General features: G+C 38.9%; 4 protein-coding genes across 10 annotated transcripts; 2 read left to right on the forward strand and 2 right to left on the reverse strand.

Annotated features, from left to right (window-relative positions):
* Positions 1 to 493: 493 nt before the first annotated feature.
* Positions 494 to 9591, reverse strand: LOC135483006 (leucine-rich repeat-containing protein 43-like). 3 transcript variants are annotated; one of them, XM_064763496.1, is made up of 16 exons: positions 9382 to 9591; positions 8893 to 8986; positions 8482 to 8675; positions 8119 to 8229; positions 7753 to 7883; positions 5883 to 6003; positions 5489 to 5606; positions 5062 to 5138; positions 4741 to 4914; positions 4460 to 4559; positions 4112 to 4314; positions 3619 to 3720; positions 2650 to 2760; positions 1892 to 2072; positions 1497 to 1604; positions 494 to 1067 (listed from the first exon to the last, which is right to left on the reverse strand). In XM_064763496.1, exons 1-16 carry the CDS (start codon positions 9475 to 9477, stop codon positions 829 to 831), a joined length of 2160 nt encoding a protein of 719 aa, XP_064619566.1. In that variant the 5' UTR covers positions 9478 to 9591; the 3' UTR covers positions 494 to 828. The 3 variants fall into 3 exon arrangements, with proteins under 3 accessions (XP_064619566.1, XP_064619567.1, XP_064619569.1); XM_064763497.1 differs by lacking the exon at positions 2650 to 2760 and adding an exon at positions 3312 to 3341; XM_064763499.1 differs by lacking the exon at positions 2650 to 2760.
* Positions 9592 to 9634: 43 nt separating this feature from the next.
* LOC135483008 (uncharacterized) lies at positions 9635 to 11548 on the forward strand. Its single transcript, XM_064763502.1, has 2 exons — positions 9635 to 9772; positions 10033 to 11548. Exon 2 carries the CDS (start codon positions 10054 to 10056, stop codon positions 11089 to 11091), a length of 1038 nt encoding a protein of 345 aa, XP_064619572.1. The 5' UTR covers positions 9635 to 9772; positions 10033 to 10053; the 3' UTR covers positions 11092 to 11548.
* Positions 11549 to 11955: 407 nt separating this feature from the next.
* On the reverse strand, positions 11956 to 17854 carry LOC135483007 (ion channel TACAN-like). 2 transcript variants are annotated; one of them, XM_064763500.1, is made up of 9 exons: positions 17720 to 17854; positions 16180 to 16298; positions 15653 to 15772; positions 15144 to 15299; positions 14713 to 14802; positions 14308 to 14435; positions 14002 to 14094; positions 13691 to 13755; positions 11956 to 13306 (listed from the first exon to the last, which is right to left on the reverse strand). In XM_064763500.1, exons 1-9 carry the CDS (start codon positions 17789 to 17791, stop codon positions 13094 to 13096), a joined length of 1056 nt encoding a protein of 351 aa, XP_064619570.1. In that variant the 5' UTR covers positions 17792 to 17854; the 3' UTR covers positions 11956 to 13093. The 2 variants fall into 2 exon arrangements, with proteins under 2 accessions (XP_064619570.1, XP_064619571.1); XM_064763501.1 differs by having other exon boundaries at positions 16180 to 16294; positions 17720 to 17840.
* A 340-nt stretch (positions 17855 to 18194) lies between these two features.
* Positions 18195 to 23393, forward strand: LOC135483012 (3-oxoacyl-[acyl-carrier-protein] reductase FabG-like). Of its 4 annotated transcripts, none has more exons than XM_064763505.1 (9): positions 18195 to 18325; positions 18704 to 18843; positions 19168 to 19260; positions 19553 to 19691; positions 19936 to 19976; positions 20751 to 20820; positions 21104 to 21140; positions 22625 to 22688; positions 22889 to 23393. In XM_064763505.1, exons 1-9 carry the CDS (start codon positions 18289 to 18291, stop codon positions 23045 to 23047), a joined length of 780 nt encoding a protein of 259 aa, XP_064619575.1. In that variant the 5' UTR covers positions 18195 to 18288; the 3' UTR covers positions 23048 to 23393. The 4 variants fall into 4 exon arrangements, with proteins under 4 accessions (XP_064619575.1, XP_064619576.1, XP_064619577.1 ...); XM_064763506.1 differs by lacking the exon at positions 19936 to 19976 and adding an exon at positions 20352 to 20392; XM_064763507.1 differs by lacking the exons at positions 22625 to 22688; positions 22889 to 23393 and adding exons at positions 21518 to 21581; positions 21849 to 22595.
* The last annotated feature ends 1505 nt before the right edge of the window (positions 23394 to 24898 follow it).

Here is a 24898-nt window from a genome sequence, read left to right on the forward strand (position 1 = left end):
TGATGATTTTACTGCAATAACATGTCATTGCAGTGGATAACATGGCGTGAGAATCACAGGATAAACTATGCAAGACACTTTCTTTTGTACCTGTAAAAACACTGTTTTCAGGCTTGTGGGTAAAGCAACACTAGCATATTTCTTGCCCCAATTTCTCAAAACGTATTAATCCCTGTCCAAACACTGAAGTTGTAGTTTTCAATCCTCGCTTCAAACATTTGTCTTACCTCAAGGCAATAAAACACTAGTTGTGCTGAATGCCTATTGAGACAGCAGGTCATGGATGATGTCCTGATAGTTGACAACTGCAGGGTTATCTTTTTGACAATGGATTACAGACAAGGATGATCACATCAAAGGTGGAAGAGAATTCAAACAGAGATTTTCATGACTGTGATAGGAAAATAAAAGCATAAGGAACTTGAGATAAATTTAACAGAAACTCTCAGCCAGAAATCTAAACTGACCGACGTTTTGGCAAGATTTTAAAAAAAAATTGTCCACTGGTATTTACCACGGTCTCAATGGACAGAACCTCAAAAGTGAAAGGTTGAGACTGATGAATTGTTTTGAAAATGAAAGGATACATTATATGAAAGCTTTTATTACCAAGGTTACAATACAACATTCAGGAAACTTTTGATAAAATAGGAAGCATGAAGACAAGTGAAGTCTTCTCAAACTTTGTCACATGTTACATGAAGAAATCATATGTATACACTAATATGCAAATTGTCTTGTTTCCACATTGTCAAATGTCAATAATGTCTCTTTGTCAATATCACAGACTTTGTCGGATGGATTTTGAACTATTACCATGGTAACGTGTTACTGCGGTAACTGTGGAGCAGCGTCCAGCTCCGAAGCAGTTAAAGCATCTAGTCTCTCTTTCTCTGCTTTCACTGAATCCATAGCAGTGGTCCAATGTTGTAATTTGATGCTGATTTTGACCTCAAGAGGGGGTGGGGGTAGATTCTCCTCCTCATCACCGTCTACCCCCTTCTTATCGTCACCTTTTCCCTTCCCTTTGCCGTCTTTCTTATCCGCTCTCGGACTCTTGGCCGTATCTGAAATCACAACGGAATGAGGCATTGAAGTGAGAATGAAACTCAACAACGGATTAAAATGCGATGCACACGTAATTACTGGAAAGAAAATATCTGATAGCAGACATATGATCTCAGATTGTGACAAGACATTGATTTTTTGATATATCATGTTTGAAATTTAACAATGAGGCAGTGTGCACTTAGGGGATTTTTCTGATTAGGGGCAGATGGTGCCATCTATTGTTGCTTGAATGAACTGAAATGTTCTTCAAAAAGCATATTCTTCTACATTCTTCATGACAATGGGTGATATGAATAAAGACTAGCAAATGCTTTTACTTCAATTTTGTACAGAAAGGCCTAGTGTAAATGTACATGGAGTTTTAGATAAAAGCATTTGCTAGTCTTTATTCATATCACCCATTGTACTGTTTTCAGGTTTCTCACCTTTTTTCTGATCTTTCTTGTGAGCAGACGGAGGTTTCTTCTTCTCCTTTCCTTTATCTTTTTTATGATGCTTATCGTCCTTCACATCTGTCACATCACTCTTACCCCCTGAAGAAAAAAACCCCGCTTTAACCAACTGCAGATAAAAGTTTTGTGACTCTCACCTGCACAGAAGCAAGCACAGTAGAACCTCCCTTGAGGGACATCTCTCTATTAAGGACACTCTCTCTATCAGGAAAACTGCATTTGGTCCCAAATTGGTCATATCCATTAAATTTGATCTCTGTAAATCAGGACACGTCTCAATTAAGGACAACATTTTGCACAGAGGGTATAGCCAAATAGAATTCGTAGGCCTCAGGGGATGATTTTTGTAAGGATTAGTTTTTATTTACCTAATTCTGCTTCTCCGTGGAAGTACGTCTGCTCATACTCGTACTCTCCATCGTTGAAGTCCACGGTCGGAATGTTGAACGTGACAAGCGTGGTATATTCTGCTGGCATATGATGCATCTCAATGTCTAAATCTTTCTTCTTCTTTTTCTTGTCATCTTTCTTCTCCGGTTCTTTTGCCGCCTTTTCGAAGAAAAACTCAATGAGATGTAAATTCTTTACAAAAATATGATGCGTATACAAGTAAATTTACTGCAAAGGATGTCATTACAAAAGTTTATGTTGTTACAAGGAGAAAACCATCACCCAGATACACCAGTTATATCAAGAACTCATAGCACAAAGGTGTTGGGAATTGTCAAGAGGATAATCTGTTTTGAACAATCATCTGGAGAGTATGGAATCCTGCAAAGAATGGGTTAAGATTGTGATGGGTAAGGTTAGAGGATGGTACATACACATTATACTGTACACGGACAAAACATAACTAGGACAAGACCGTGCAATTCAACATGTGTTAAAACCCACACGATTTTCAATTAGTGAAGTTACGGTAGTGTGCATCTAGGCTGGACTGTGTGCAAGGGAAGGTCAAGGGAGAGTGAAATTCCAGAATAACCTAAAAGACCTGAGGGGATGAGGAAAGTTAGTATAACATGAGGTTCTTCCCGAAGCATTTTTAAAATCTGCCAAAGGTAATCAGCAATGGTTTATTATACAAGGATGGCGCTAAGTATAAATGATCACTCTGGAGTCGTACATGGCCATGCTGTGAGTGTACATCCTGAGACCCACGGGACGTCTTCCTAGATCGAGAGTCAGCCTGACGGGATGATGAGACCCGCGAAATTTTGCGCACTCTGAGTTCCTCCTATATAGCCAAGAAAATAAAGTGTTGAGTGAAACTCATATTGTGGAAAAAAAAGGATGGGTGGATGGGCAGACAGAACAACTGCCAACCTTCCCTGGAGTTTTAGAATGCGCACAGGTACAAACTGGTTTGAAGAAGTGGTCTATCCTTTTTTAGGAAATCCCTCGATTCACAAAAGATAAAAGTATAATGCGAAATCACCACAAAGGATTCTTTTGTGATAATTCAGCATTGCAAAAATGTCTTGGTTAACAGAATTCAAACAACAATACAAATACGACAGCAACAAACAGCAACATTGAAAGAATCAGCAAAACATAGAATACTAGCAAATACGGATAGAAACAGAAACTGAATTGTTCATAAAGTGGCCTCATATGGAAATCTTTTCATACAATTATTGCACTATTTTTCCCATATCATTGTTCCAAATGAAACTTTGTGTAATGAACCAGGTATCTCAACACTGCCCTTCCTTTTTTTTAAAAGATAACGATAGATTCCTGAAGATAGATTCCATGCAAGACATAACACATGCAACCATAACTTACTTTTTTATTCTTAGACTTAGCACCTGGAGACTGATTATAAAAGAAGGCCTTAATTCAAAGTTATGACTAAATAAAGCCAGAAGTAGGTTTACTAAAGTCATTAACGGTTTACTGAAATATCAAAGTAATAATGACAATTCATATGCTGTCGATATTTCAAAAAATCAAAATTGATATCAAAGTACATGTAATAGAAGTTACTGATAGAATGTTAATGAGGATACTGGTTCATAAAAAAATGCAGGTAAGATAACTTTGAAGTGTTTTCAAGGATTGATATTATATTTTATGTCTGTGTCATTCTCACCTTAGCACTTTTTTCCTCCTTTTTCGGCTCCTTTCCTTTGCCTTTCTTTCCTGAAAGCACGCTCTCTGACTCATGGACCTGGTCGGCAGGGTATGATAAAACCTAAACATAAAGGTACAAAAAGATTTCAGTGGCAGATCAAGAAGGTGCTATCATGAAAACAAGGGAGAATCTAGGGACTTTCGCCCCAATTTAAAAATTTAAGTGCCAAATATGCAGATCCGGGGTATTTGAGTGCCCTGTGCGCTGGTGCTATTTGACAAAAAGGAAGGACGTGCCTTATGCACCACCCCCTTAGCCACCATTAGACTTACAGTAAATAATAAACTACTGCAACTTGATTCAAAATCCTCAAATTTATTCTTCTCTTTTGTGTCCGATGATATCTGTGACTGTGACAAATTGGGTAGTAGGCTTTAGGTCAGCCTTTAAAACAACATGAAAAAATATAGTCTCTAAATACCTAAGGTGCTGAATGAGGCTAAGAACTGACCTTTTCTTCAATGACTGAAAACTCCATGCCCTGCTTGAAGAAATCTCTCAAACCAAGCAGGTTGTCCCTGGTGACTGTCTTCCACCAGTTCATCTCGATCTCTTCTGCATAGGGCAAAGCTAGACTTTTGACTGGTGCGAGTTGATACGTTGGTTTAGGGATGGCAGCATCCTCTGTGGTAGGGTCCTCACCTGCTGCCTCACCTAGTGATGTAATCAGGAAGCAAATTATGAGAAATCATTTCAACACTGATGCATTTTGTCTCATATGATCAAATTTAAGTATAGCTTTAAGTATGGCTTTTAAAAATAATCGAGCTATTGTTGGCAAGAGATGGAGATGACAAACCTGGCAGATGCGTCTGGAGGGTGTCTAAGCTCTGTGTCCTGTTTGTGACTGAAACTGTTTGCTGATCCAGCATAGATCCCAGCTGTTGGCTACCATAGCTCTGAAAATATAATTGACGATCACTGTAAATTCTGAAAGTTCATGTGAGTATTTCATTCTTGCTGCAGACTCCCTCAGCTACACGTCAAATCCACAAATGAAGAAGGGTAACAATGTTGGTATGGATGATGATGATGATGATGATGGTGAATTCTTATCAGAAGGTGAATATAAAGACTGACCTGATTCATGCCGCCCTCTTCAGTGATGTGCGTCATGGACTCCTTCATTGATCCTTCCCCATCATCCCCAAAGAGTTGGAGGACCTCAGCCGATGGTGCGGACTCCTCAATGAACATGTACTCAATGTAATATTTCCGGGTTATCAATGGCCATTCTGGTTGTTCGTCAGGGTTCTGAAATAAATCCAAGAAAAAGTATGATTTCTGTTAGTGCACAGACATGACAGAGAAACTGACTTAACATATCAGGAGTGTGCTAACTGCTCTGTGTGCTCTCTGTAAATTACCAACAGCAAGACTCAATGGAAGTATCACCCTCACCTTGACTTCTTCTGGAACAGGTAAATTCTTGATATAATCCACAGCAAATCTGACTTTGGCCTCATCGAGGATAAATTCTGAAAATAAATGCATTGGGTAGTTAGAAGACGCATCATGGCAAATTGGTTAAGTAATAAGAGAATTTGACGACGAAAAATATTCTTGGTCTAGGACTTACAGTACTGTAAATCGGGTAATGTTTGCGACAGGACATTCACCCAAGGACAGCACTAGGATGGACAGCTGAACAAAAAAAAGCATCAAGGCTGTCCAGGTGACCTGGTGCTGTACTGTAGAAAAGGAGATGAAGCTGCTGACCTGGGGAACTATCAACGCTTAACTCACATCCCCATATAGTTATGTCTATAGATTATGTACTGGTGTATGGAGAAAGCAAAAAGACTACAACGAAACGAAAAGAACTTACCTCGTCTTCTGGCCAAACCTTTAAACTGATGTTCCTCATCTGCTGATATTCTGATGTCATCTAAAATCTGCAGCTTTCTCAGGCTATCAATGACATAACCACGGTAACCAGGTATAAGCTGGAGAAACACAGGAAACAATCTGAGACAACAAACATATTGAAAATTGGTAATTCTGACAAAGATGCAACCTTTTACTAATGCTGATTACTTTCACAATGCACCAAACGGTTGGAGATTCTAAAGAGATGTAGTTGGGCACCCAAGGTGTTTTAAAGGACACCATTGGTCTTATATGCAGTCGTTTATATAAAGGTATCCTGATTACAGAGGTAAACAATACAGCTAATCAACAAGCATATAACAGCACTTTCCATCACAATGACCTCTACTTACACATATTGGATTTCCCACCAAGATGAGATTTCTAAGTTTTGGTAATGTTGTGAGTTTGCGGACGATGTCCATGAGATCAGTAAGGCTGTTGTGACTTAGATCAAGTGATAATAAAGTTGGCCTGAAATGGAACCAATTCACATTAAGATTTTATCAATCCAATATAACTATGCAACAATAATAACCAGGGGCCATTGTGCTCACCGTATACATCTTTTATTAGGCAGGATCATGCTTAGTTTAGAGGTGAATATGGTGAACACAATCAGGCATGAAGACTTTTTTTAGATGTGTATTGATGTCAAGTAATAAGACAGGGCAGTATATATAAGTTTATGATCCAACCAATAATTGTCTATGACATCAACAAGATCAATATCGTGTGATTGCTAAGAGTCCCTGCAATAAAAAATTCATCGAAAAAAAGTCATTAATAAGCGAGATATTGCACGTCCTACTTTTTCAGTTTTGACCCCCTGGTGGCCAAATCAAGAATCAGATCAGGCCAAAATTCGGTGTCAGAGATTATCTGATGTAGGGGGTTACATGTACCAACTTTCAAGTTCATAGCTTTAGCAGTTAAGAAACGTGCCATAGTTACACTCGAACGGTCAATTTACGCCATTTGACCTCTGTGACCTAGAAAAGGAGGTCAAATCCAAAAATCATAGGAAATGTGATGTATCCTTGCTAGGAGTCCCTGCCATAAAATTTTATCGAAAACAATTCACTCAAATAGGCAAGATATTGCACTTCTTCCTTTTTCCGTTATGGCCCCCTGGTGGCCTAATAAAGAATCAGATCAGGCCAAAATTCGACATCAGACGTTATCTGATGTAGGGGGTTATATGCACCAAGTTTCAAGTTCATAGCTTTACTGGTTAAGAAACGTGCCATAGTTTACACTCTAACAGCCAATTTACGCCATATGACTTATGTGACCTTGAAAAGTAGGTCAAATTGAAAACCCGTAAAATATGTGATGTATTCTTCCAAACAGTACCTACCATAAGAATTTTATCGAAAACAAGTCACTTATAAGCGAGATATCACACTTTTTAGATTTCCACTTTTGGCCCCCTGGTGGCAAAAATTAGGAATCAGATCGAACCAAAATTCAGCGCCAGAGGCTATGTGATATAGGGGGTTATATGTACCAAGTTTCAAGTTCATAGCTTTAGTGGTTAAGAAACGTGCCATAGTTTACACTCTAATGGCCAATTTACGCCATATGACCTCTGCGACCTTGAAAACAAGGTCAAATTAAAAACCCGTATAATATAAAATGTATATTTGCTATGAGTACCTACAACAAAAGTTTTATCGAAAACAAGTCACTAATAAGCGAGATATCACACTTTTTAGATATCGACATTTGGCCCCCTGGGGGCCAAACAGAGAATCAGATCGGACCGAAAATCAGTGTCAGAGGTCAGCTGACCTAGGGCATTCTGTGTACAAAGTTTCAAGTTCATAGCCCTAGCAGTTAAGAAACGTGCCACTGTTAGGATACGACGACGACGACGACGACGACGACGACGACGACGACGACGACGACGACGACGACGACGACGGACACAGCGCTATCGTATAGACTCCCCTTACGGTGAGCCAAAAAACTTTTTTTACAGATCCTGTGAACTCGATTCAGTTGAGAAGTCATCCAGGCCTTTCTATATGCAGCAACTGATGAGATTGTGATTGAGAGCTTCAGATTTTTAAGGTATTTATGTCAGCTGAAGGTGGGGGTCATTGGGTTATGCTGAGCAGAAACCAGACAGATTTGCATAACTGCCCAAGAGAAAAGCCAGAAGAAGAAGAAGAAATGCACCAACTGGGATTCCCAAGACATGGGAATAAAATAGCTTACCATATCTGACCAGTGATGTAGTCATCTGTGTTTGCTATATTATTATAGCCAAGTCCCAGGTGTTCAAGCGGCGGAGCTTTCACACACAGGTCTGCGAGGTCACTGATATCATTGGCACACAGTTCTAAAACCTGAAAAGTCAAACAAATTGAAATTTAAAGTTTCCTTCCATGTGAACTAATTAAAGTCTATACAAATCTCTCCAAACAGTCAGCTTTCCTCCAATAGCTATGATAAGACAGTTGTAGACCAGCTCTTTGTATTTGGCCCATAATCCAACCTCTCCTTTGATTGGTTATGATGTACACTGGACTAATAACCACAATTAGAAAATATTCAAATTTCCTTTCATGAGGACTGACTTACCTTCAAATTTGGTGGTAGGTTCCTTGAATTCACCAACTTTAGATGATTAGCACTTAGTGTCAGTTCTTCTAAATTGCTGAAGTTTAGAAGACGTTTGTCCACTTCGCACACCTGAAAAGTGAAACAGAAGGATACTATACAACAACAAAAAATACAATTTGATATTCATAGGGTGCATTTCTAGGTTGTTCTGTTCACGGGTAATGGTCACTCATAACAGCAAATATCTGATTACTTTTGAAACAGTTCTTAATGAAAAACAGAGTTTGGAGAATCTGACCTTGCACTTGACTCAATTTGATTTTTGCCAAAGATTTTGTTTTGTACAATTGCAAATAGAAGCGAAGATGGGTAAGTACTTACCCCCTTGTTTACAATGCGAAGAGTTTTGAAATAACTTAAGATGAACTTCTGATCCACTAGCCAAGGTGACTTTACAGCGATTTCTCTCAGTTCTTTTGCTTCATTGCTCCAACTGTAGTCAAGATTCCATGGCGAGTACTTTGATGTGGTGTATTCTTCAAGAACCTCAGTCTTCTCAAACTGCACTCCGTAGTCTAAAAAGAGTTGGAAATTTAATAAATATAAGCATAAGTGTGTGGCAGAGGGTATTCAAAGCCAAACAGGCCACAAGCACATGTCATACTCACAGAAGACGAGTTTTGGAAAAGAGCAGGTTTTAAGAAGGTCATCATCAGCGGCAATTCTTGCATACTTGTAAGGTTAAGAATCAACTGGCTTGTTACGAAACTGAAAATTGTATCGTCAACAAACCTTTTAGGGTGATCGGAAACCGAGATGAAACCAAGTCGGTATCTTTCCTGACCTTTGGTGCATCTTTCTGTATAACAACTTTGGTTGTATCCCTCTGAAATCCGATGAAGAAAAACATGCTTTATTATGATAATGATGGTGCGTGCTCTAATCAAAGACATGAAAGACCTGCTTTCTTCTGCAGTAGGCATACAACATAGCATCAACACAAGACCTACACCGGCCACTGATGAGAGCTGAAAGTTTTCACATTGCTGAAGTTTCAAAAAATATTCTTTGACTTTTCAATTTCAATCAATCAGAATGATAGTTCCCCATGACATGCAGGACAGATCAGCTTATGCATGGCATCAGCAGAATGGCCATGGATGAGCATGATGAGATGATCATTCATAGCTTGAGGCCTATCAGTATCAGTAGGCATATCACTCTTCTATACAGTATACATGGTATATCATGGTCATGGTGATCTTTGATTGATATTCTTACCCAAGAACCGATACCACAAGGAAATTCGTGTAAGCAGAGTGTCTTCAACTGACTCTCAAAGGCGGAGTAAGCTGATGTATCCATAACCTGCGTCATCGTAGCCTTGAAGTGATAGCAAAGGGGCAATTAATCAGCTGCAACAGCAGCACATTTTTTAGAAAAGTTTGTTGTAGCAACATCCGCCATGTTAGTTGTGGTCGTCGTTATTTAATTGTTCTGCGGCAAGCACGCCCCACGTAGCCAGCAACGACGATAACAACGTAATTTTTTTGCTAAAAAATCGATTTCAACTGGCATTTTTACCACAATAGTCAATAATGTGATGTTTTGCTGCATTAAACAGCATACTAGATGGTAGAGACAGCATTAAGGCAAGCTTAGGATATCGATGGTTAGTGATCAGGTGGTGAATTATTAAACTAACAGGCCTTGAAATGAGTGTTTTTGGGAGGCCTGTCAAAATAGACAGGGTGTTACAAAATTCATGTCACGTGAAAAGTGAACCAAACCGTGACGAGGAAACTCTCCTCTGTCGTCATGTTAGTGCTGGTTTGCTGTGGTATTAATTTGCTTGGCTCTACCCAGTCCATATATTTTTGATTCATTATCATCATGAATTTAAAAAAAATAATTTCCTATCTTTCACTTCAGGTTTGGCGATTGTGACGCACTATGATGTCAAGAAACCAAGTCAACCACGATTGGGTGATTGGGCTGTTTTTGTTTGGCATCGTTGGCGGCTTCACCATTATTTACCTCTGGTTTGATCCATCTAGTCCCATGAACAGCCGAATTAACGGTGTCTACGTTTACCAATTGGGGAAAGATGCAGATCGGACAAAATTTTCACATCTATCATATCCATTGGTTGTCCCTCAAAAGTGTGATGTCTTCCTACAAGAAGTCCATAACCAAGACTTGACATGGTGTCTTGATATGTCTACAGAGAAAGGTTCAACTCCAATTTGTATTTACCCACCAGAAAATGACATTTACATTTCAAAATCCCTCGCACAACATGGATCATGGGAGGGAAAGTTGACAAAATCTTTTGAATATCTTCTGACTTTGGATCCGGAATTGAATGTGATCGATGTTGGAGCAAACATTGGAGTCTACTCTCTGCTTGCTGCCAAGTGGAACAGAAAGGTAGTGGCGGTCGAAGCAAATCTTGCACATGTGAGAAAACTGTATCAAAGCGTTCAGCTGAGTAACTTTGAAAACCTAGTGACAATTGTTTATAATGCTGTGTCAGATCGCCATACAACTGTAAATCTTGTTGTAAACAGTACAAACCTTGGACATGGTTTCATTCCCCCTGATTCACTCTATTATAATGGGTCTTTAAACATGCCGACACCGAGTTATTTACAGACCAAGAGTGTCAAGACAATCCTAATGGACGACTTGTTAGAGGTAGTCAGTTTCAAAAAAGCAATCTTAAAAATAGACATAGAAGGACATGAGCCACAGGCATTTAAATTTGCTCGTAAGTTGTTCTATATTGTTGACATCCCTTATGTTTTCATGGAGTGGAATTTTGTAAAAAGATCACCCGAGGCAGATTCTGTTTACCGTTTTTTTAAACAGAGGGGTTATCGTGCATTTGGTGAACCATTCTTTTGGCCACCACTCTACGGTGACTATGAGAAGTGGCCTTTCAATATCTTGTGGAAAAAAGTTACGGGAAATGTTGAGGGGTACCCTTGATAAATCCTACCCATGAAGAAACTGAAGTGTTTTGCACTCCCTTATGAAGTTTTTTTAAAAGAGGTGTTACATTCTGATTATAAATGCTTTAGTGATGACATTGTTTGACTAGCTGTGTTTTCCTTCTGGTTATTTGTACATGTTTTGCTCAGTTTTTTATCATTAGTCATTATACTCATCATCTGTCTCTAGTCTGTTTGTAGTCTTTTATACATGCAAAGATATGATACAAAAGAAAATAATCTTTATACAACTAATTGTTTCATCAGTGATAAAGTGGCAGCTCCACGGGGTCTCAATTCTTACATCATTTGTGTCTATCATTATATCATATGTATCTTTTTGGCTGAAGTTCTCAATCTTTGCTGTAATTCTCAATTTGTTTTATCTGTCTGTCCAACAGTATGGGCTATAAGTTTGGTATTGTGTGTTGCACAATAAAGTCATGTTGCTTTTACCACTGAATATTTGTTTTTTCTTGGTACTCTGATGTTGGTGTTCTTGGCATCAAATCATGGCACATTAATGTATACATATATCTTGATCTTCAAGTGGAGCTATACTATTTGGAGACACTGTCCTGGAGATGGTGGCTTTCAGTCACTTGTCCTGTATGATGACACTGTCCTGGAGATCATGGATATATCAGGCTTGCCGTTGATGACCACCTGGTTACTCTGAGGCAATACCAGTACAAGTCTGAAGGCATGCTCAATTCAACAGAAATTGACTCTGACGACAGTAGTGCCATCTTGGACCACCACCACCACCACCTTGGCAAAATACGTCATAAGACGGCCTGCCAAGTATCTTACAGAAGCAGAAGCAGAATATCATATTTCAGAAGAATAGTTGGAGTCATCATATTAAAATTTCAGCTAATTTTTTCAGCTATTTATTTTATCTTTGCTCGCAGCTGGCTAAAATACAACTGGTCATGCCAAACTGTCTTTACGCAGACAAAAGTCCATTTTTGGTGAGCTGACCACTTCAACACCAAAATTCATTTTACACATGGAGTATTAATATAGTGATAATAGTACCTCAACCACATAATTAAGGCCATCTATTAAATCATTAACTTGGGACCAATTATTTGAGCAATTATAATGACAATATATATAACTTAAGTTTTTTTTCAGTCTGAAAACTGTCAGAGTTCAAAATATAAATGACTTTGAATGTGACATATGTGCAAATTACCAACAGCTGAAACAGTGCTCTCTTATAAAGGAAGCATGTAACTTCTGGTCGCTGAGAGAAGATTTTCTCTTCAGTTGAACAGCATCGGTCTGGATTTTCATGGCACATCAAGTAATTGACACAATAAAAACATTCTCACTAACATAACACAACATATGATTGCCATGTCTTTGGAACATACTGGCGATAATACACGTGAGGTGGCGATATTATGTTATCTGATATTAATCACAATCCCTCTGCAAATGATGCAAAATCTCATTTGAGCTCATTCCAATTTCGAAAATGGAAATTATGTTTACAGGATAATCAACTAAATATTTACATAAGACATTATTCTACAATAAGATATAGAGAAGAGTTAAATTCCTGGACAAGCAAACCCTTTCGCTACCGAACGATATGGTCACCAAGATACCGCGATTATATTTAATGTTTTTGGGACCTTTTTTGAAAGGGCTATACATGCAGTGTAGATACAAATGTTGCATGGATTAGACTAACACCAACACAAATTTTAATCTTCCCATGCAGGAGCGAGCTGGCAGAAAGTTCTTTTGAGAACTTTGAAGTTCGTTTTTGAGCACAGGCTGTCACACTGCTGCAATACTTCCTGGGACGAGAATGTACATGATAAAACTGCTGTTGTCAAAACGATGTTACTTTTCTTTTCATGTCCTAAGAAATGAGTCATACAAATCCTCTCTGTCAGAGGATGATGTATGATTACACTAGCATGAAAAGTCAACCATCAACAAAATGAAAGCCATTGTACAGTTCTTGCATCTGCCTGGGAAATCTACTCTGGTTTCACGTGGTTGAATCGGTACTTGTTCCTTAAATGATTCAGGCCGTCTTTCTTGAGTTTTTGTCTCACTACTCCCAGTGTGGTAAAAAAGTTGCCACAGAACAGGATAAGGAAGATGAAGGCCAGGACAGGGACTTGCCACTCTTTACAGTCTGAATGGTAGGACAGCAAGTACAGGGTGTAAGCATTGTAAAACTGGAAGATCTGAAAAGGAAAAAAGAAAATGATATGAACTGATTCATTTGAACAAGTTCAAACACATTTAGTTGAAATTATATGCAAGGGATCCATAAACATCAATGTGTCACAATCCTAACATTTCTAATATTGTTAGAATTGGTGTTTATCGATGATCCTTAAAGAATGGCAATATGGCAAGCTGAGTGTGCCGACACTTGCTTGAGATAAAATACCAGCACTTCTTTTTTATGCTGATTCTTCATTTCGGCATCAGTTTTTGAAGATTACTTGGCAGGTTTTGAGGGATTTAGATAACAATGTCCAACTTTAAGCTGTACAAATTTTTCAGCCGTTGTAAATAACTAAAAAGAGACTATTAAAGGCAGAAGTTGCCGATTGTGCACTTACATAAACAGCAAATAGGAAGGGTAGCAGGAAAGTCAGACCCTTCCACATCCAGGATTGGAATCCATCTGGAAAGACAGTAAGATTAATCAAATTAGCTATGTTGAAAAAACAACTACAGGACAAAAGAAATTCGTTATATATTTCGGAATTTGTTATTTTCTTTTGACCTTTTTTAATGTGTTGGTCCCTGGTGGCTTGTTTAACATCTTGGCCCAAAACAGTCAGGAAAATCACTGCCTTCATTAGGGTTGAGTGTTGCATTATTCGTATCTGCTAGAGCCAGAATCGCCATTATAAGAAATACCACTTACCTACAGTGATGTCCATGTTGTGTCGCTCTCCCATAGTCCTCAGTCGATACAAGCAACCTTTTTGATAATTACACTGAAGTACCTGGACAAAACCTGGAAAAGTTCAAGCAGGACAGCTTGTTAACAAGTTCAAGCAGGACAGCTTGTTAACAAACTCATGGCACATAAGGTAGCTTCAAGATATGACTTTCTGCCCAAATTTTGTACCAATACCACTTAACATGATTGGTATTAAAAGAAAGAAGTTTGGACCCGTTTTGATTGTCCAAAACTTGTCCAAGTGATTGAAAGAGAAGACGTACTTACTTATGAATAAAGAAAAACACATGAACTGCTTCCTAAATAGATGGTATGTAACACAGTCAGGCCATATCAACAGTATTCCAGCACAGACTGTCGATACAAAATGATGCGATAACCACCAGCCTTTAATCCTGCAAAGAGAAATGAAGTGGAGAGAGGTCACATAAATAGGTTCATGCCTAACATTACAATTATCTGGAAGAATAAACTTGTCTTACTCTAAGACAGCTCAAGAATCAATCAATTCAAAGAAACAGAAGATTGGAAGTGAATGCTCTTGTTCATAATCATCATTATCATTGTTGCGGGTAAAATAGTTATTCCATATTGCTGGGGTTAATCCATGATTATCAATATTTTCAAAAGAGTTGTAGGATACAATACAGTGTGCGTTAAAGATAATCTTACCTGGAGCCATTGACAATAAGAATACTCTCTCTGATGGTCATTGTACAGTAGTACCACACAAGCAAGAAGTGGAAGGCCGCATCAATCATTCTAGAAATTGAAATACACGTTACACAATAATAACAGTCCTGTAGCATATTTCACGAGAAAATATCACCACTGCACAGTAAAAAAACCAAAATTCGTGGTCTTGGTTCTTGGTCAAGCTTTGTTCAGTTCTGGCAAAGTAAGTAGTTACAGATACTTAAGACTTTGAAGTGTGTCAGACACACAATCCAAGAACACGGTTTGTGGGTTCAAATCACATCTGGTCACAGCTTTGACCTACAGGATGGAGCACAAGTGAGGGCTACATAGGGATCCAAGTCTCAGCTCCTGCCTCTAGAGTAAGACCCCTAAAAATCACTCACTACTTACATCAGATCACTTACCTGTACTTGACAAATGTAAGCAGACAGAAAGACATGATCGTGGTGATGATGGTCATGACGAGTTTGAAGTGCTCATAATCTTGTTTGTAAGCAAATCGGTCCAGCTTACTCAGCAGAGATACATTCACTTGGCCAAGAATGATACGCAAGTACAATCTGGAAAACAAAACAGACATTTTTTTTTTCAATGTTACAATTTCTCCAACAATTTTTACAGGGCTGAAGTTAAAGCTTTAGCAGAGTCCCTGCCTTCCTCTTAGTTTTTAGTGCATTGCCAGGCACTTATCTTTTTTAGACCTGATTTGCATGTCCATGATGTCTTTGCTACATTCAGGTTTACACTACAATAAAAATATTTTTACCAATGCAGATGTACTGGCAGCAACACAAAACCCAGAGACCATACTGAACTTCACCCCAATTACACAAGGCATGACAATGCTTCCTGCATTCGAAATGCATGTCATCACTAATTCTTATCTAAAGAGATTTTTCAAGCACAATCTCACCCATTTTTATGAGGTAGATATTCTTCCATCTCCCTGAATGTTTCTTTCCTCTCTGCTAAGTCAGAATGAAGTACTTGGATCTTCTCCTTATCCTCTGGCCTTGAGGTCACCTTATCAGCCCTGAAATCAGGCCAACAAAATCAATTTCAACACCCCATTTGACTTTACTCCCATGAGGCGGACACTTTTAAAGGAAGAATAAAATTTTGTTTGAAATTATCAAACAGACAATACTCTAAATATTCAAAATTAACCAACTGATTCATTATGTATTTTGGCACAGAAGTTTTTACAGAATTGATATTGAATACTTTCAAACTATTGCATCAGCAATCACGACACAGTAATTCCACTTTAATATAATGTTATATTGACCCTGGTTAGCTGATAAGCAGGCCTCGGGAGGTGAGTTTAGAATATGTGAACAATATTCTACTACCATAAGAAATTCCGGAGGATAACACTTACAAAACGTAGCTTATCACTACCGGTATCTAATTCTAGAACACCATGAAAAAAACAAGTACCTCTTCATCATCTCCCCTATTGATCGCATCCTGTACCGCTGATGAGCTATACCACTCACACATTTTTTCTGAAGAGCCTTCACCTCATCAACTTTTTTCAAATATTGGCGATGGTCTTCCTTTAATTAAAGAAAACATAAGATTAACTGACACAAAACAGCTGACTTTCAAGGAAACTGTTGTGTTGGTGCTCTGCCAAGGGAGCTGTCCATTTGCTGGTGGCAAAAGTTAGTAGTCAATTCTGTACCAATCAATGAAACTATTTAGAGAGGCACTGCTGGTTTCTTGTGGCCCTGTGGCTCTGGTGGTTTCTTGTGGCTCTCCAGCTGGTTTATCAGTATCATCTGATCAATGTATGTACAGTATAAACATTGATACAATACTGCCCAGGCTGAGTATAGAGTTCAGTTGAGTTGTCTTATAAGCCCCCCTTTAGGAGGGGCTCTTAAGATACACGTGTGTGTGGGAGTATATAATGAATGATTAGAAATAAAGAGAGTAAATATTGTATATCCTACAAACAATTTTTTTTGGTATTTTTCTGAATTAACTCCGTTGAGTTTACCGATTTCTCCGCGATCTTCCGGTGGTGGTTGCTATCCCATTTGTTGAAATTAATTTAAATTAATTTAAATCTTCATGGGAATTCGCTACATCATATGCCTAAGAAATTGGCCAATTATATTAATATTTTTATTAGAGAAATATCCGTCCTAAATAATGACAGAAAAGGGTGGTTTATTTCAATTTTGTGTCGACATGATGGAGGTCACGTGACATAAAAACAAAACAATCGCACACACCCGTCCAAAAAAGGCACTTTAAGAAAAACAAATACGTTTTTCCAGCTTAAAACCACACTGACGACTAAGTTATATTGGTCTTCTGCCCAAATCTGAAGTATCAAAATGAATTACAAACTAGAACTAGCTCTATTTAGCAAAAGTTGCGTGAAAAATTCGGGTGAGCGACATTCTGTACCCTAGCGGCCAATAAATAAACTACTTTCAGCCGTCTGCTCCGGTCTCGTTAGGGAGTTTTTCCCAAATGTACGCGATGATGACGTGCCCGATAAACAGGACGTAACATCTATTTTAAAATGCGTTTCCAAAGTGAATGCATGAGGACAACCTATTTGTGTCGTTTATCACTGGAAACGCCCGATTCCCGTGAATAAGGACTACATTACCAAAACAAAAATGTGTCGGAAGGAACTATATGGATGGTCCCATCGCACCCCCCCTCCAGCAGTATGACACAGAAGGGCTAGTTGACTGTCCACCGGGGGGGTTTGGGGGGAGCTTCCCCCCAACGCACTGGTAAAAACCTATGTCGACGGAGGGGGGTTTGGGGGGTGTCCCCCCATTGTAACAGCTGTAGTTGTTAGAGCTTGCACTTAACATATGCTCGTAGGGGGGTTCGGGGGAGCTCCCCCGACCTAAAGGGGGGCTCACTAAGTCCTTGACTTTACATATTAAACAGTAGTGCAAGCAAAGCACTTCAGCAGCATTTCACTTAGTAAACATCGCATAAAACGCACTTCTAATTTGCAGAACTCTTTGTCTAGTTCCTTCCATTCATCAAGGCACGCTGTCACGTCTGACGGGTCCATTTTGAAGGAGCTAAAAACGAATTTACTGGACGAATTTTCTAGTTTGCTGTCCAAGGTTCACCATTTTTCAAGATGTTGTTGTCGCGATCAGTTCCTTGCTTTCCGATCGGACCGCCGAAGTTCCGTTACTGTAAAACCGGGCAGTGCCGTTTTATCACAACCAATAACCATGCTCGAGTTTCAAAAGTACTAGGCCCTACGTTAGTATAATTTTCGACCATACGAGAACAAAATAACATGAGCAGCGTGAGTATTGATATAAAAGTAATAGACCCCGCGCCAGGTTAATTAGAGAGCTAGGCATGTAAAATTCGACAGACGGACTGAAGACCGGGAGATTGTTCTGCGGAATACGTTTAGTTACAACTTCCACCACTGAGGAGCGCTCAATGGTACTGCTGAACTTAGCTAACACCAAAAATTGGCTGGCGTGGCAAAGTAGATTTTTCGATTTATTCTTGTTTACAAAGTTGATTCTGTGTATTTTGCCCTGAAACATGAGCAATCTAAAAGATAAAATTGTCATTATCACTGGTATGTCATTGTCAACATTAAGAAATTTCAGTTTCTCTCAAAAAACTCCCTTTTGAAATGTGTGTACAATTAAGTACATGTTGATGTTGTGATGTGTGTACTCGGTATTGTACTGTGACAGGGTACTACCAGTCCAAGGTCGAAGAAGCACTTAACATAGCATTACATGCACATGAGAGTTGAGATATGTAACAGTAACATAGCCTGCGACCTTACCTACTTGGTCCTATAGTAGGCTTTTAAGTATAGTGTGAGCTGAGGGAGCCGTGCTGAGTTCCTGGATGTGAATCTTGAATCTGATCAATGTCAGTGATCTGGTAAGCATTTTTTGTGGTAAAATCAAGAACTAGATTTGAATACATAGTTTCCTTTTTGCAGGGGCTAGTTCTGGCCTTGGTCAAGGAGCTGCTCTGGAATTTGCCCGCCTTGGAGCCAAACTTTCCATTTCTGGACGAAATGTGGAAAATCTGCAAGCTACAGTCAGCCAGTGTGAGAAAGCTGGTCTTCCTGCTGAAAATGCAAGTTTGTGAAAAGGCTCAGTTTCTAACTAACAGGATACTTTTTTAATGCTATAAAAAATGGTTTGGATTTTAAGTATCTTTTGGGAATATTCCATAACTGCACATTTGCCGTAGCATGCAGTCAGCCAGAAGGTAATCCCTCTGATGGAGATAGGACCCTCTGTGAATGACACAACAGTATTTTTCAAAATTAAAGCTAAACTAAATCCATTGCCTACAATCTTGACCCAAAAAGGTTAACCATTCACAAATGGATCTACTTGAAGCTTTAAGTTGTTGCCTACCTGGATTAAAATAGATAGACAATAAACTTTTTTTCAGATTTTGAGTCTCCAAGCAGACCTCACAAAGGATGATGATGTGAAAAAAGTTGTTGATGAAACAATTAAAAAGTTTGGACAATTGGATGTATTGGTAAGTGACTATGAGTTGTCGTAATGTTGATACGGTGTACTTTGTTTTGTTACCAAAACTGGCAAAAGGTTTTTTTCTACCAGCTAACAGAAATAACAGATCAAATCAGTCTATTCAGTGCATTTTGAATAAGATTTTGACTTGTCCTGATAATAAAGCAATTTAAAGATATTTATGTTATAAAATTTTAGCGTGTTCTCCTTGGAATAACCAGATAAAAGAAACAGTCACAAACAACTCTTCAAATATTGAGAATTCTTTGAGAAAATTTTACGAGTATGTCTTTTTTCAGGTTAACAATGCAGGCATTGTCAAACCAGGTGGCATTGAAACCCAGTCAATGGAAGACTATGACTACACCATGAACATTAATGTAAGATGCCATTTCTACATGACCAAACTAGCTGTACCTCACCTCATCAAAACAAAAGGTTTGTACCTATGATATTCAATAACATGATGATTCTAATCACCTTTTCAATTAACAAGGAAGAGCAAAATAGTGTTGGTTTAGATATTCAAATTTGAAGTAACTCTATTTCAAATCATGAGGGTTTGGTAGGGATTTCAGTCATACAGATAAATGGCACTTGATGGCTACAAATGTTCCTTTTACTTAAAAGTGCACAATCTACTCTGTGATTAAACATTTTAAATTCTCTATTGTCTTTCTAGGGTCGATTGTAAATCTTTCCAGCGTTACAGGATTGCGTGCAGTAAGTTATACCAATCGAACGCTTTAAAGATTTGATTTCACCCTAACTAACTTGAACCTCTCCGGACGTACTTCGAATGACCAAGGCCTGATTGCACAAAAAAGTTTTTACCAATATCTTACCAAGTCTTATAATGCTGGGAGTCGAACCATGCACAATGTTGCCCCTATGTCTGTCTCGAGATGGCATAAATCCTCTGTCATTTTTTCTTTTGTTTATTATTGCGAAAGCATTTGGCAAGAGGAGAGAACCTGGTCATAGGACACCAACATCAGTGAAAAACCTTTTTGTGCAACTGGTTGCTGTATTATACAAGCATTAATACAGTTCATATCCAAAAACTAAGAAACACCTTCCACATTGTTCCTTTTTCAGGATCAATTTTAAATGTATCAAGTGTAAATGGCATGAGAGCAGTAAGTCGACTTTTTGGTATCATGCACTGTGCAGTCTCAATAAGTCTTTCTTTGTTGCATTCTGCTTGTTTTGGATAGTGTTACATCTACAGCTTTTAGGCTGTTTTCGATGCAGTGTTTCCATCTGCACTTTAAAAGGTTTCATTGCCATTAATTTAGTGTTTTGACAACCATGCAGCAGTAATTTTAATAAGATGTTCTTTTTACAGTCATTTAATTATATTTCACCATTGTTAGAAAACATAAAACGGGGGTAAACATTTCCAACAGAACTGTGATAAACACATTTCTTCCTTACTCAGGGCTTGCGTGTATGCTGCAAATTCTAACTATGAAATATAATTGTATTTTCTTTCAGTTTCCTGGTGTTATTTCATACTGCATGTCCAAGGCTGCTATTGACCAGTTTACCCGATGCTGTGCCTTAGGTAAATATAAATACTCTCTCATCGATTGAGGCTTCTTGCTTTCTGTTGAAGACAAAAGTTCAGTAGAGCATAGTGCATTAATTATAAAAGAAATAAGAAAGCGGTCCTCCAGAATACTATACACTTCATTCATCCCTTTCATTCCCACTCAGCACTCAGTGAAAAAAATGTTTGATATTTTTGAGAGGTAGTTCATATTGTTTGTTTCTGAGTGTCTGTACTGTTGTTTATCCGTCATCCTGTACTTGTTTGGCATTCTGTCATGCATATTGCGTTGTTTCAGAGCTTGCACAGAAGGGAGTTAGAGTGAATTCTGTCAAGTAAGTATGGCTTTTCCTAGTTCTCAAGGTCATAGGATTTAAGCAAGATGTTGTGTGTTTTTTATCTCTCCTATCAGCTGCATGGCTGATCATGCTGTAAAGGCCACTCAACACCAGTTGAAGCCTGCCACTAGCTTCCTTTCATTCTGTCTGTGAGGTTATCTGGTGCCCAGCTATGTCTATGACTACTGTCTTAATTAACAAGTGGATCAAATCGTGACCACACAGTGTCAAGCTCTCTTCTACTGTTCCATATCATACACAGCAAGGTGACTGGGAAAACCACAGAAAAGTTGATGGAAATATTAAAAAAAACATCTCGCTTCGAAACCCCTGGCTTTCAGCTGATGTTAGATGGGTTTTCTAAATGTTTTCAGTCCTGGCGTAATTGTAACTGACCTTCACAAACGTGGGGGAATGGATGGGGAAGCTTATAGCAAGGTGAGTACATGTACATAGGTTTGGAGTTCACCCGCATATCCAATTTCCCCTTGTTTTTAGCATTGTAAGTCCAGTTCTTGTCCTTCCCTGTTCACATGTGCTTCCCAACATGGTAGTTAATCAACTCTAGTAATTAGTGCGTTCATCGGACTCAACTGTCCGACTAGCATTTATTTTTCTTAATATACTAGTTAGTCATTTACACAAGTGCAACAACCAAGCAATCTATCCGTTACAGATGTTCATCCTTCTTAATCATTGTTTCAGTTTCTTGAGCACTGCAAGACGACTCATGCCATGGGACGTGTCGGTCAGCCAGAAGAGGTTGCCAAAGCTATTGTATTCCTCGCGTCCTCGGATTCGTCATTCATCACTGGTGCCAGTATTCCTATTGATGGAGGACGTCATGCCATGTGTCCACGCTAGGGTGGATATTTGCACCAAATTTCTCTATCGTATTTTACTAGTCATTTATGATTTAAAGGACAATTTCCAGGAATTGACTATGACTTTTGCTACATGTATCTACGTCTTGTGTAGGGATCTTCCAGTTGCAGTAGAACTCATTATTTCGTTGATTAAGGAAGACTAAAATGGTGGAGCTGAGTGCAAGTTCCATTTTCATCCAAATTAAGTAAACTGTATGTTTCTCTGGCTCAATTGGAAAAGCATTTTTTGTCCATTATATGTGTATTTGACTAGATGCTGATGCTGGTTGATTTTAAAAGCTGATTTTACTCAATTGCTGTGTGCTCACAAGGTATCTGTGATGATTATTTTTTAATAAACATGATTATGCAGATTTTGTAGTCCTGTTATTTGTTTTTTCAAAAGAAGTTAAAGAGTATCGTCTAGTAAAAGGTGGTCTCAATTTCTGTTTTCTTTATGAAAGGCTCCATCCCTATTCCAGAATAGGTGAATCCCAAACCAATCCACTACTGTCGGGAATCCCACGAAAAAAGAGGCAGATATCCCGAGTCCCAACTGTGATTTTTAGTCCAGAAACCTTTGCAAACCAATTATTCTTTCCATGTTATTTTCAGCCCTGGTGTGATAATGACTGAGATCCACAAACGCGGTGGTATGGATGAAGCAGCATATGCCAAGGTTTGTTCATAACAGTGCTTTTTGGGTTTAGCTTGTCTCAAAATTTGTACTCTGAATAGCTCAGAATCTATGTCATAATGTCCAAAATGAGATCAAAATGACATAAACTTTCTGTCGCACAAAGCTCAATTAATGAGCTTAACATACCACTCGAGGATTATAAAAGTTGGAATACTAAGATACGGATTATTTCTTTTCAGTTCCTTGAGCACTCTAAGACAACACATGCCATGGGACGCGTTGGTCAACCAGTAGAAGTCGCCAAAGCTATTGTATTCCTTGCGTCCTCAGACTCCTCGTTTATCACTGGTGCAAGCATTCCTATTGATGGAGGGCGACATGCTATGTGCCCACGCTAGAGGATTCCAACATGCATGGAGGACTTATTTTGAAACATTGATTGAACACTGATATCACTTACCCTTTGAATTTGAAGATGGAGCATTGAAAGTTATATTAGATCATCAGAATCAAATGCAATTCAAATTTGATCTGATGGATTTTAAATGCATTTGTAGAGCACAGGCCAAGTAAAATCCCTGTTGACCACTGTTAATTTATCATACTGAAGAATCATAAGGACACTTCTGATATGCGTTCTATTTTGTCAATCAAAGCCTAGTCAGGAACACTTGCAAACAGAAAATGTATGTTTATGTGTTGTGTGTAAATTTGGTTCAATAATAATAATATTCCAATCAGAAACGCTTTTTGTTGAGTCCATACAGAGAGGTCAAACAAACCTTTGTTAGCAAGAAGTTCAAGGAATACGGACTGATGTCACCTGTGTTAAGTCTCATAGTTCTGGTCTGAGGGCACATCTCACAACCCCTCGATTCAGGAATGTCCCATGTTGTATATGAGCTTTGGTATTACAAGTACCATTTCATGTGATGAAAGAATGTCAATCATGAACGTTGTGAGACCAGTCGCAACAAAACCATGAGCATTCAGCATTGACGATGACACCAGGAGATAATGGAAGAAATTGATGCAATTAGATTTTATAAAAGGCAGACAACAGTCAAATGAATGACCAGTCTATCTCAACCTGCAAGATTAGAGCAACATCTGCCTGGTTTTGCTGTGACGGGTCAAATATTTCCCCTTCACTACCACTGTGGACATGCATACAGAGCGAGGCGACTTCACTTCAAGATTACCATAAACAGATTCCTCTAACATGACCAATTTCTGAACGTTGACATCCTTCCCGAACGAAGAACCTGGTGGTGGAATAGGTTCCATTCTGAATTCCCATAAGGGAATCTAGTCTGCTGTGCCCACTGATCTAAGCAACTGAAAATGAAATTGGAAATAATGCTTGTCGTGCTTCTGGTGTCTCGACAACATATCCCTATGATCAGGCTCAAAGATATGCCACTGTTCTGAATTAGACAAATATATCTTCACTTGAACTGGGAATCTGCACATGATTTAGGGGGAGTGGAGTCCTGTTCTGGCTCCTGTAAAAAGGGTCTATTCAATGTGTGCCCAGACTCGTGCTAAAATTAGAGTGGATGTCTAAAGATTTTCGGCTCATCACAGTATTTCGAAACAATTCCTCCAAAGTTGTGGTGTAAAGCACCAGATTATCATGTCTCAAGTTAGTGGTGTCTCCATGATAATGTCACTTCCATGATGGGACAATTTGACGTCTCATCCAGGATGTCACAATATGTTGTCTCCCCCAGGATGGGCAGTCTTCTCCAGGATAAGACAATAGGCTGACTCCTCTAGGATGAGAAAATATGTTGTCTCCCCCAGGATGGGGACAATATATATGACATCTCCTCTTGGCCATATTTTCTTGAGAGACTTACTTACTTAAGCCTTTAACTCCTCTGAGAGTATAAGGCTGCTACCACTTTCCCCCATAATCTTCTGTCCTTGGCGATCCTCTCCAGTTCCTGCCTCCAAGAGTGACCCACAGTCTTCATGTCACTCTCGAGGTCCAGTGTTGCCAACTGTTCATGGGTCTGCCACTTTTTCTCTTCTCCTGTGGTTTCCATGTCAGAGCTTGACGGGTGATACTGGTTGGCAGTTTCCTCAGTGTAGACCTGATCTAGCTCCAGTGCTGACAGAGTTTCTTTATATAAACTGGGCCCTTGTTTCCTCTTTTCAACAGGTCCTTGTTATGTACTCAGCCTGTCCATTTGAGGTGAAAGATCCTTCATAGTCTTTGAATGATGTCTTCTGAGGATGGGACA

Source organism: Lineus longissimus, chromosome 2 (assembly GCF_910592395.1).
Source record: "Lineus longissimus chromosome 2, tnLinLong1.2, whole genome shotgun sequence".
Classification (NCBI taxonomy): Eukaryota; Metazoa; Nemertea; class Pilidiophora; order Heteronemertea; family Lineidae; genus Lineus; species Lineus longissimus.